The sequence below is a fragment of the Anabas testudineus genome, chromosome 5 (genome assembly GCF_900324465.2).
Source record: "Anabas testudineus chromosome 5, fAnaTes1.2, whole genome shotgun sequence".
Taxonomy (NCBI): Eukaryota; Metazoa; Chordata; class Actinopteri; order Anabantiformes; family Anabantidae; genus Anabas; species Anabas testudineus.
The window spans coordinates 19,784,653-19,796,996 of NC_046614.1; the positions used below are offsets into that span (position 1 = coordinate 19,784,653).

Here is a 12,344-nt window from a genome sequence, read left to right on the forward strand (position 1 = left end):
CACTTACAAAAAGTTTTTTTGTGGGAAATGGTGACTATTTCAAAATGTAAATCTTATTTTTATTTCTTTATTAAACTTTTTTTTTTCCAAAGAATTGTGACCATAAAATCACAGTACAATTGTAACAAAAGACAGTGTATAATTAAGTGCTAATTAAGTACTGTCCAGCCCATACTTGGAATCAATAAACTTCAGTCTATAGTACTTCATCTGATGGCATCAAAGAACCATGGGAAATAAAATCCAACTCCAACTGTAGTGCCTTGTAGAGCTGAATAACATTTTCTTACAAATTGAGTAATTATTTTAATGTTAGACTAATTTCAATGTTCAATTAATTAATTTCTTTTCTCCTGATTGCAGTGGACCTGAGCATGCACCAGCCGGAGCTCATGAAAGTAAGTTGTTGTACGTCTCACATTCCTATCAAAAACGTCAAAGATATGCAAAATCTTGCAAATCTTAGCTGAGGCAAAACCTACAAGGATCAGTGTATGGCAACACTGTCTAGACAAAATAGCTGTGAGGGACAACAACAAGAATCTAAGACTACATACTATATGATGAGAAAAGCCCACATCTCTGCCTACAGAGTGCAACTCACCTGAGTGAGAGTGTCTGTGAGAACTGATAATGTAAGATTAATTTAAAGGTTAATGAATGTAAACATGCGGTGCTCTATTTTTAACCCGGTACTCTGGAGTGTATCTGCTTCAGCTTTCAAAGTTCATTTAAACTACGCAATTCCCAATTCTACAGAAAGCTACTGCGTTATTTCTCAGCATGCTATGGAAATAGTGGCTTCCTGCATGACAATACACTGTAATTGCTCTCTAATTAAGCTAATAAACAAATAGAAGCCTAAGGGGACACAATAATATAGCTTCATGGGTGAATGCCATTTAGAAAGATCACAATCCTTTGGCCTTGATTAGCTTTAGGGCCTGTTCACACATTATTGGAGCACCCGGAGGTCAACAGCCGAGACCCAGAGAGCTGTGCTGCTGTAGGCCTAATGAACACAACATCTCCTCTCTGAAGTCCAAGATGCTGCTCAGCTCCCTCTGCTCTGTAGCATCAATCATCATTATGTATTACTGGGCCTGGAGGACATTAGAGTGACTAATGCTGTTTATCTTTGGACTGAAAAGAGACAAAGGGAGAAATAACAACCACTGGGTGTTAACAGGTAGCTGGGATGAACACAGAGCACACACTGTCACAAGCACACTCCTGTCTGACATCTGGGCTTGTTGAACTCACTGCAACTCCCACTTTTTTGTCTGACTAGTGCACTAACAGCAGTTTTTTGTTGTAAAGTTGACAGTGCCAGTAGTGTGATGGAGACTTCATAGAGAAATAAACAACACCACTCAATACATCAGTCCATTCATGCCCCGTAATAGCAGGACCTCTTTGTGTGGGCTGATTGAATTTGAACTGAGCCTATTGTGCCGAATCCTCATTCCCATCCACGCTATTATTCGACGTCCCTCCTCCTGCCTCTGTCTTTGAGACAGCCACTGATTTAGACAGTTTCTCCAGGTAAGCAGGTGTCATTTATTCCTAAAACTAGCTTACAGCTCGGTGCTCACGCTCCATAGATAAACCAGATGTCCCTGTTTGAATGATAGAGAAAGCTTGCCATGGCATTCGTTACATTTATCCTGGCACCAGATGACAAATAAATGACTGTGCTGTAATGATGAGGCAGAGGGCTGCTGTAAAACTGGTGATGAGCACATAGGCGGCTAGATAAGGTAAATCAAGACCCGGAGGAAGTGGAGCATTTAATTGCTATGAAAGATGTGTCAACGTGGGCTGTAAGGCTTTCTGGGGCCTGTCATTTACAGTATGATGATTATGAGGTGTGTTTGCTTTGACGGGTTAATTCCTTGAATAAGAACATTGTTTATGTAACACTCCAGACAATCAGTCACTGGGTTTGGTCCCCCCCCCCCCCCCCACATATGAAGCCTAGCACAGCAAAACTGACAATTGGTTAGGTTACGGAAAGCCAGCGAGTTTTCCCAGTCAAATTACAATAACTGTCAATTGCAGTCGCCCTTCAGTATGTTGCATTACCTTTATTCTAAGAATATTAGCACAGACAAATGTGCTTAAATATCACTTTGTGGTGTAACAATGCTGGCATTATCTTTGGCTAAGCTTGTGACGAACCAAAAGACAACAGCAACTTACCAAGACAGGACAAACTGCTAGAGAATAGATATCATTTGGATTGTATTAATACTTTTTACATTTATTAATACATTGGAACATGTGGCTCCCCTCTGCATTTCAGTAACCATGTAGCTTTACAGTGTTTTTAAGATATCCACCTCCTTGGCAACCACCTTTAAGTAAGAAAAAGGGGTGTGTGATTACAAATATGACTTTAGGACACTTTTAAAGCTAAAAAACATATTTCAGGTAAATTAAGGGTTTGAATAACCTTTCAGCATTTTTTGTGATTTGTATTTAACATCTTCTGAATGAGACTCTTGATCTGTTTTCAGACCTGGGGTCTTGTTGAGGTTCTGCAATATAGTGGCTCTGCTGGAAGTCCTACTTTGACAAGGTAATGATTTCTCAGTTTTTGTTAAAACCTTCAGAAAGGGGATAATTTAGTGTTTATTATTGTAGTCAGTGTATGATGATATGATAATGTAGTGGGTGGTAGAGCCGTACTACAGAGCTTTATTTAAAGAGATGTTTCTAATGTTTTGGCCACCCAATTTAAAATGAATGAGTAAGACAATAAAACTCTTTATATAATGCACTGCAGTGCAACTCTAACAGTCTCTTAAAGACTCTAAAAATTAAGTCTCTTAAAATCTGTCTACCATTGCCTCCAAGTGACTGATTCTTTTTCATTGAGGTACAGACAAAACAAATTGGAGAATTTTGGAATTCATGCTTGTTTAAAAATATATATGACTCTGACATTAATGTCACTGTTTGTACAAAAATAAACGCAGAGGAGAGCCACAACAGAGACAGAGGTGACTGGAGATATGAGGACATTTCAGGTTTGTTGGATTTTTTGGTTTATGAAGAAGCTTCTGTTCAAGCCAAACACGAAGGAAATGCGTAACCAGGAAATGATTGAGGAAGTTGTGTAATTTAGCTGTTTCACTAATGATTCACTTTTAAACTAAATATTTGTATGTTTGGCAGTGCTGGGCCATAACAATGTTTACACCGCAGATGCACACGGCACTAAAACATTTCCTCTTGGTGTGGTTTATTTTATCTAATGTGAACACAATTCACAGCCGGGTGCACATCAAAACAACTACACCAAGACCCCCAAAAAGACGTGGTCTTGATCTAAATCAATTAGCCTACTCTGGTGCGGTCCTCCTGGGGCGAAAGCATGCCAAACTAAAACAGGACCGAAAGCTATGAATTGTAGGACTGGATTATACAAACTGACGTCCAAAACATGCTGGAGAATAGAAACCGAACCATGGGGAATATGTCAACGTTTAGAAACTCATCACGTGATTTGGACAAGAGCTAGAGTGTGAAAATGCTCTTAGTGCCACATGGTCTGACTAAACCACATTGTAGAATGCGGTCCTTTAGTTATACATATACACAGTATATTACAATGATTATTCCCTCTCAGACGAAGAAAGAGATAAAATGCAGAACATTGCCATAAAGTTAAATTTCCATTTTCCTGTGTTGCATTTCACGTCTTACCTTAACACCCCTCAGGATAATAATATAAGTTTTCAAACTGATAAAAATGAAACTCCCAGCCACTGTGTACAGTTTTCCACTTCCAATAATAATTCATGAGTGACTAATATATTTTGAAACAAGAAACTGGGTGTCTTATATTAAGCCTGGATGAGAAAAGTTCTACTAGGTTTGTAGATGAGATTCATCAGAGGCAGGGAAAAAAAGAAGAAACAAAAAGTAGGACTTTACTTATCCTTCAAACATTCACTTACTATTCAAAGCCATGCTAGCTAATGGATTACCTCATCCACCAAAAAAGCTGCTCAGTCTCCCTGCGATTGTATAATTCTCTTTCATCTTCAGAGAGAGGAGATGGAATGATTAAACAAAGAGCACGCTGATATCCATGGCTGCTGTTGACACGCGACTGAAGATGTGCAACACTCACATAAAAAAATAATGTGGACTTTGCACTTGGACAGTTTTTTTTTCTTTCCCGTGTATGGTGAATGTATAGTAATTATAGTTGACATTTCAATACATTTCCCTAAATATATTTCCATAAATGTAACATAAAACATCCAGCTTATATTGAGCTTGCCATGTTTCTCTGTGTTTTCCAACATGTAATGCTGTTACTCAGATTTAGTGTTGACAGCAGTGAAATTGTGGGGTAAGCTAAGGCCAGCATGCAGATTCACAGCAGTTTGGGCATCATGGTGTTAAAACAACACACGTCATATGAAAATAATTCATTGTACTGCCGGTGACATACTGCATTATTAATGTAATTAAATTGGCTGCAGTCTTATGCAGATTTTCTGCAATGCTGTAGACTATAGAAATTATTTTAGGATGTTGAGCATGACACAATGCACACTCTCTATCTATGAAGAGTGTTTTTCCACAAAGGTAACTATCACTGCCAGTTTTCCAGGCCAGTATTTTGATGCATTGTTTTGTTTAATCCCAAATGGGAGGAGGTAGGGATTAATTTGTTGCATCTGTCAGACCCATGCTGGCACCACTGATAGTGTCCATGCCAGTAGGAAGCTTTTCCCTCACCACTGTCCTCTCTTGTTGCCACTGAACCCCTTTTGTTACACTGCCAAAAGACCTCTTTCAATTGGATCTACACATTTCTACTGTGTCATTGTTGTATGCCTTTGGCTTTGTACCCAGATTCTCTCCTCTGGATGTGAGCTCTAAGCCCAGCCTCCATTTCCATTTGCCTTTGGATCTTGACCTGTAGCCTCACAGTGCTCCCACTGGATGTGATCCAGGTCCACAGTTCATGAGGTCAAGCACATTGATTTGACACGGGAATTCAAGTTCGAGTTTTTGTTTGTGTAAACAGCTCATGAGTTGCTAATCCACTGTGGCTCCCTGCCCTCACATTCACAGGATTATGTGCTGCTTAAAGAACTGTTAGAGAATTTTATCTTATAAAATGTTATGTTAACTATTAGTATATTAACTATCTTGAACTTTTATGCTTTTTTAATTACTTTTGTCATAAAACAAAGAGTCTAAGATCTGTACTAGGTATTATTATTTAATGAATATTCAAGTAGCGTTGTCATTCTGCTGACTTGAAATGAACTAATTTGTTGCCACAATCTAAGGCTTAGGGATAAATCTAAGTGGCTATTAATGCACCAAAAAATGCTGTCATGTTACTTTAAATGTCTTTAAAACCTCAGTATAATATTTTGTGTAAGGGACAAGATTCTTCAGTTAAAATGGTTATGGCTGGTAGACAAAGACCACCTGTGATGAGTCATGGTCGCTCAGAGAGATTAAAATGCAAACAAACAGAGGCAAGGAAAGGTAAGTGAACTATTTGCAACTTCTAACTGTCTGTATAAATTTGTAATGAAATGTCATCCGATCTTCATCAAAGGACACATATCAAACACAATGTTTCTAAGTTGATAAAGCACAAATAATTGTGATAGTTCATGTTTTTATTGAACGGATCCATTAAACTTACAGAGTGACGTTAGAAAAAGTTAGTGAAACAGTTTTTTAATAACTTGTTGAACTTCAAGCAAGAGCTTTTTGTAGAATTAATTTAGGATAAAATTTGCAAAACTGCTTCAATGGAACACGGTGCACAGGAAGTCCTTGCTTGAGGTTACTGATTCAATCTGTTATTTAAAAAAAACCTTTTCATTTTTTTGAGATTTGTGGACAAATCGCATTTCTTTATGCTTGTCTTGTTAGATGTTAGTGCTGCATTCAACACTATAGATTACAACATTTTATTAAACAGACTGGAACATGTCATTGGGATTAAAGAAACAGCACTAAGCAGGTTTAAATGTTATCTATCAAATAGATTCCAGTTTGTTCATGTTAATGATGAGTCTTCCATGCCCCTTAAGCAATAGCATTGGGAAACAAAACTACATTTCCATTGCTATGCAGATGATACCCAGCTATATTTACCTATGAAACCAAAAGAAACTAATCAATTAATCAAACTTCAAGCAAACTTAAAAGACATAAAGGCCTGGATGTCCTCTAATCGTCCACTCCTAAATTCAGCCAAGAGAAATATTTTGTTTGGTCCTAAAAACTTAAGAGACATGAAATCTAATCATATTGTTACCTTTGATGACATAGCATTGATCTCAGGGATTCCTCACAGTATTATTTGAGTTACCTTTGATCAGGATATCTACTTTACATCACACAAAAGAAATCTCTAGAACTGCCTTCTTCCAACTGAGAAACATAAACATAGCTAAAATTAGAAGTATCCTGTTTCGAAGTGATGCTGAAAGTCCATGCATTTGTAACTTCTAGACTGGACTATTGCAATTCACTATTAATAGGATGTTCCAATAACTCTTTAAAAAGCCCCCAATTAATCCAAAATACTGCAGCATGAGTTCTGAAAGACCTCATAGTTTCATATTTTTCAATAGAGTTTCCAGATGTAGAATAGGAGGCAAAGCCTTTAGCTATCAAGCTCCTATCATCTTGTCCATCCATTCAAATGCTTCCATTAACTTTTTCTTTTCTCTTTTGCAGGTGTGCAAGAGAGAGAAACTGTACTTTTCTGCAGGTATCCTCGGCCTTGGAGCTGTATATTTCAAGAGTGAAGTTTCTGGTCCTACCAACCTGCCCAGTGTTTTACCTGCTTGTTGTTGTTTTTTGTTGACTGCTGTTCTTTTCTCTCTCCTGTCCACTCACCCCAACTGGTTGAGGCAGATGGTGGTTTCTTCCTCTAAAGGGAGTTTTTCCTTTCAACTGGCGCCTAGTGCTGCTCAAGTGGGGTTGTTGGGTTTTCTATATACAGTAATTATGTATGCAGTAATATTTTGTAGTCTGAAACCATAAACACTGTAAAGTCCCTTTAGATGAGATCTGTTGTGATTTGGCATTATACAAATAAAACTGAATTTAAATTTCATGGCCAATTTATGTAGAACACTAGAATCTTGCAAATAGTTCTTCTGCTTTTAGAAACTATGGCAGACAAAACATTATATATAGTTAAGTTTAAGGTCTTAGGCTTACCTTTTCTGTGGACTGTGAAGTGCCAAAGAAGATTGGGATAAATGCAAGCCAAATGATGCAGGTGGTATACATCGTAAAACCAATCGGTTTGGCTTCATTGAAGGTCTCTGGCACCCCTCTGGTTTTAATGGCATAGACTGTACAGGTGACCATGAGAAGCATGCTGTATCCCAGCAAGCAGATCAGAGACAGGTCAGAGATGTCACACTTGAGCACACCACGCGCCAACTCTGGGTTAGATGTCCTCTGGTCCTCATAGTCAATTATGGCCTTGGAGGGATCCACCACAAACCAGATGCACACACCGAGCAGCTGAACTGAGGCCAGGGTGAATGTGATGACCAGCTGGGAGGCTGGGGAAATAAACCTGGGTGCACTCACAGACATGGAACCCTGCTCAAAGATGCGGTATATACGATTGGTTTTGGTGAGTAGGGCAGCATAACTGATGCTCATCCCCAGACCCAAGAAGATCCTGCGCAAGGAGCAGATTCCTACATCAGGGGTAGATATCATCAGGAATGTCGTGGCATAACAGAGAAAGATGCCAGTTAGCAACACATAGCTCAGCTCTCGGCCTGATGCTTTCACAATTGGTGTGTCATTGTAGCGGATGAATGTGACCACCACAAACAAAGTGGCCATGATGCCAGCGACTGCAATAAGCACAGGGATGACTGCCCATGGAGAGCTCCACTCCAGCTTAACAATGGGGATTGGAACGCAGCCTGTGTGATTCTCATTGGGCCGCAAATCAAAGCGACACATCTTACACGTGTAGGTGTCCGCCTGGTACTGATAGCCATCACACCGCTCACAGTGCCAACAGCAAGGGATGCCCTTCACAATCTTCTTGCGCTCGCCAGGCTGACAAAGCTGGCTGCAGATTGAGGAAGGGATTTGGCGGATTCCACCGGGCCACTGCATTGACCGAACCTGCAAGGGTGGCACAGGGACACAACTAGAGTGGAGTGGACACAGAGATAGACAATGCCAGACAAGCAGATATTTATGGTGGAGTAAGCTGACTGCATCATATAAAATGGTGGCATGTAGAGATAGTGATGATTTATTGATCCAAAAAGATCGTCAGCACCCATGGACATCAAGAACAATTGAGATGATGGTTTCTTGCTGTTTGGGTCTTTAAATCTGGGCTGAAGAATTGGTTTGTGTGCTCCCTTGCTACTCGGTTTTGTTTATTTATTTGCGTGGGGGACACCAAAAGGCAATGTAGGGGTCAAATGAAGCATTCCTCATACTGTAGACCCTGAAACATTTTTTAAGTGGAAAGTCAAATTATTTGAAGGGCAAGGAACATGAGGAATGGGGTAATCCACTGTTTGCTCTGCAGGGGACTGACACCATGTTTCTCTTGTTGTTTTTTTTTCTTTGGTAAACTGTTGAAAATCAATACTCAGCTGTTGTTGATCCGAATAAAGAATAAATTCTATTTCAGGACACCACTGTCCTTTGTGGATTTGTGGACTTTATTTATAATAACTTATCAAATGACTCTTCTCTATTTAATTTTCTTCAACTGTGGTTGTTCAGACAGGGCTTGAACATTTGAGTCTATATGGGCATTTAATGAAGAACTCAATGCTAATTAAATACATCTGGCTTTAGAGTCTGAACTGGCATGTTCCACAGCTGGTGCCCATCACAACTCTTTTTTTCTTATTTTCTTTTCACAGCATATGCTGAAAGGGGTAAAGACAAATTCCCCTCAAGCTCTTTTGTGTGTTTTACTTTTCTCTATTTTGCCTGCCCAAGGCTTCCTTTTCATTTTGTCAAAACAAAATTTGTTTTATTCCTTTATGAAATTTACTAAAATGATACTGTTACTTCATCAAACTCCTTGCCCAGAGTATTGTTTTTGGAAGTCAGTGATGCCGTCTGGAGAGATGAAATTAAATATGTCTGTCCTTAAGCTCTCGCGGCTTTCTTTTCATCGCAGTCCACCCTGTTAATCATTTAAAGTGCCCTCTGGATATTTACACTTTTGATAGTGGTTAGTGCCATCTTCAATGTTTTTGTAAGAGTTGAGTAAACATGTAGCTACAACTTTTCAGATTTTTTCAGTGAAGACACAAACATAACACATAACATTTTCTGTAGGAATGTATGGAAGGGTATAAGGGAAATGCTCACATTAAGATGGAGTTGATCCGTCCAGTGACCAATGATTTTATATTCAGCCGTTTGGTTTTTGATCTGGTATTGGTAGATCTCGTAGCGTCCAGGGGCATCTCCATTTTCGTTGAACAGAACTGGGTTGCCAGCTATGCCTAATGAGAGAACAATCATCATCATTTACAATAGATCATTAGGTTTTCTGTGTAGTGAGCATGAATCTCTGAAGGCAAACTAATGTTTCATATTGCACTTATTAGTTATCATTACAGTACATTAGAACAAATGTGTTTCACAATTCCAGTTCAGCAATCTGAGGTGGAACATGAAAAGGTTCGTCTTTTAGAAAAACATGGCGACTTCACGTGTAATTACTTCTATACCTTCAAACACTGAAACAGCAAGCCTCTGCATTTGTTCTTTCTTTGTCATCACAGCTAGTTTATTAGTAAGAGTCTCAAAACACAGCGAAGTACTAAAGGCTAAACATGGCCAATTGCTGCTGATGGATTTCTGATGAGTATTTTTTTCCCCCTTCCTTTGTTTCGACTATGGAGGATGCAGCACCCTAATCCACATTGCGATGAGTCAGCCCTGCTGGATTATGGCATTACCTTTTTTACTCAGCCTTCCCTCTGTGACAATACCGCCCACATCACAAAGCAGTTAGTGATCATGGGAGGATTACACTGACTTTATAAAGCACAGAGGCATTATGTTTATATAAACATATTAAGCACATCAACACGGTCATATTTTCTGTCAAAGATTTTAATCGTGCCAAGTAGTTTTTTCTCCAATTTCCCCAGCTTTTAAAAGCACTTTGAAGCTGTCTGCCTTCCATGGTCATGGTCAGGGTTATGTGCTCAAGCCTGTAAGTGCTCATATGGACACCACTGTCAGTGAAAAATTGGATCCCGAATGCCACACTGGTGGTTTCAGGAAACTAATGCAGCAACACTACCAGCATAACACCGCTGATATGATTATATTTAATGGATCTTTTGGTTGTGCTTACTTTTCAAATTAACACCTTTCACAGATTGGCAGCTCTCACTATGGCTTTGAAATACTGTATACAGTATTTGTTTCTATGTGCACACATTTCAACAATGCTCACTGGTTGCAGATGTAGTTTATGCATGCACCTGCTTAAATCTAAACAGAAAAAAATAACTAATATTAATTTATCAAAACAACAATCCTAGGGACTTTTTGGACCATATGAGTTACAGGTGTATTTATACTGTATGTATAGATATAGTTGAGTTATACAGTGTGCATTAGTCCTGACAATAATTTCTTTTTTTAGTTTTGTATGGTTCTCACAGGGATTAGAAATATTTTAAACTATTAAAGAGCATGATAAGGTTATTATAGGTTTGTGCGCCTCTGTGCCAGCAATAGCCAGGGCCAGAGGCTGATTAGATTTTGGTGGGCAAAGGTAAAAGGCAGACAGCCCATCATCTTTGACACTCTGTGTTTGGACACAATGGGCAAACAACAACACAGTCCTGTGGGTGGAATAAACTGTGTTGAACACATACAGTAAGGAAATAATGTCAATGGCAGTAGCTGGACTCTTTGAGAGAATGGTTGCCACTCTCAAGAAGAAAGTCGTTGACTCTTAGATACTAAATCAGTCCGGTACTGTACGTCTGTTTTTTTATATATATAGTAATTTTACATTTAGTCATTTGGAAGATGTTTTTATCCAAAGCTTACAAGTGGGGAACAAGGTACAAGGCCAAGGCAGGGTAAGCATAAAGAGGTCTTGCCTAAGCACCCTTACTGAAGTTAGGCCACAGCTCGGATTCAAACCCCAGTCTACCGCATGGAGGGCAGCACTATCATTACCAATACACTATCCAGCTGCTTGACAAATGCAGCATTTTCCTTTAATGCAACTGTTTACACAACAAAACCCAGATGGCATTGTGTGGTAGCACATCATATCTCTATGGTGGTAAGCATAATAGTAAAATAAATGTGAGACAAATACTGGCTTTTATTTTGGTAATGAATTGACACATCAAGGCACTATAGGAAATTACAGCATTGGGTCTCTGTCATTCCTCCAGTTGTATGTAATTTCCTTTAAGAAGCAGTATGGTGTATGTTTTAGTTGCAGGTAAGGAAGTAGTCCTGTCATGTTGCACAAATGGCTTGTCTAAATAGTCTGTTCACTAGTCAGGGACATAATGAGTTCATCAGAGGCCTCTGCCATTGTTGCATTAATGCTATGCACTAATGTGAGAAGGCAGTCTGAGGTCACATGTGTGTACCACAGGCTACTTGTGTGCCCTCAGAGAAATGCAGGGGTTAATGGAGTGCTTGTAATTATACAGTATGTAACATTTAATGATTCAAGTAACACCCCAACTTCCTTCACCACACATACACACCTAAAGAATTATTTGAGTATTATCGAGTATTATCATTAATCCAACATGTGCTTGTTCTGCATGGATGCACAACCAGGACACCTTGGCGAATGACAGCACAGCTTGCCACTCTCTACACCAGTCATTAAATCTTAATAACCTGCATGCAGGCAAATGCAGAATTTACAACAGATCCATGTCATGCTGACGAGTGTGAGCATGACATGCTCCTGCCTGCCCTGTCATGACCCTTGCTTGATTTCTAAATCATATTGTTTAAGCCTCTCCTATCTACAAGTGCTCTCAAACTGGGGTCTAAATGTTTATTCAAATAACCATAATGCATTTGGGTTTTAGGCAAACAAAGAAGAGATTATGAATAATTTGAAATGCTATAAATTCTAACACATATCACATAAATGCTGGTATTTAAATAATGTCAGAGTCTCCTGTAACAGCTAGCACAGACAAATACAGAGCAGGGGAAAAACATTAAAGAGGGGTGGAATTACTACTATTCTAATAGCTACCATGGAAAATTCAGCAATGTACATTTCCATAGTCACAACTATGCTCAAACACTTCTTTTTAAACAGAAGTGTT

General features: G+C 39.0%; 1 protein-coding gene across 2 annotated transcripts in view; it reads right to left on the reverse strand.

Annotated features, from left to right (window-relative positions):
- The window catches only part of LOC113154172 (metabotropic glutamate receptor 4-like), a 109,239-nt gene that overhangs the window by 6,676 nt on the left and 90,219 nt on the right, over window positions 1–12,344 (reverse strand). For both annotated transcript variants that reach the window (XM_026348216.1, XM_026348215.1), the window contains 2 exons: window positions 9,376–9,512; window positions 7,222–8,157 (listed from right to left, as the gene is read on the reverse strand). In XM_026348216.1, coding sequence (XP_026204001.1) covers window positions 7,222–8,157; window positions 9,376–9,512 — 1,073 coding nt within the window. The remainder of the gene's footprint in view (window positions 1–7,221; window positions 8,158–9,375; window positions 9,513–12,344) is intronic.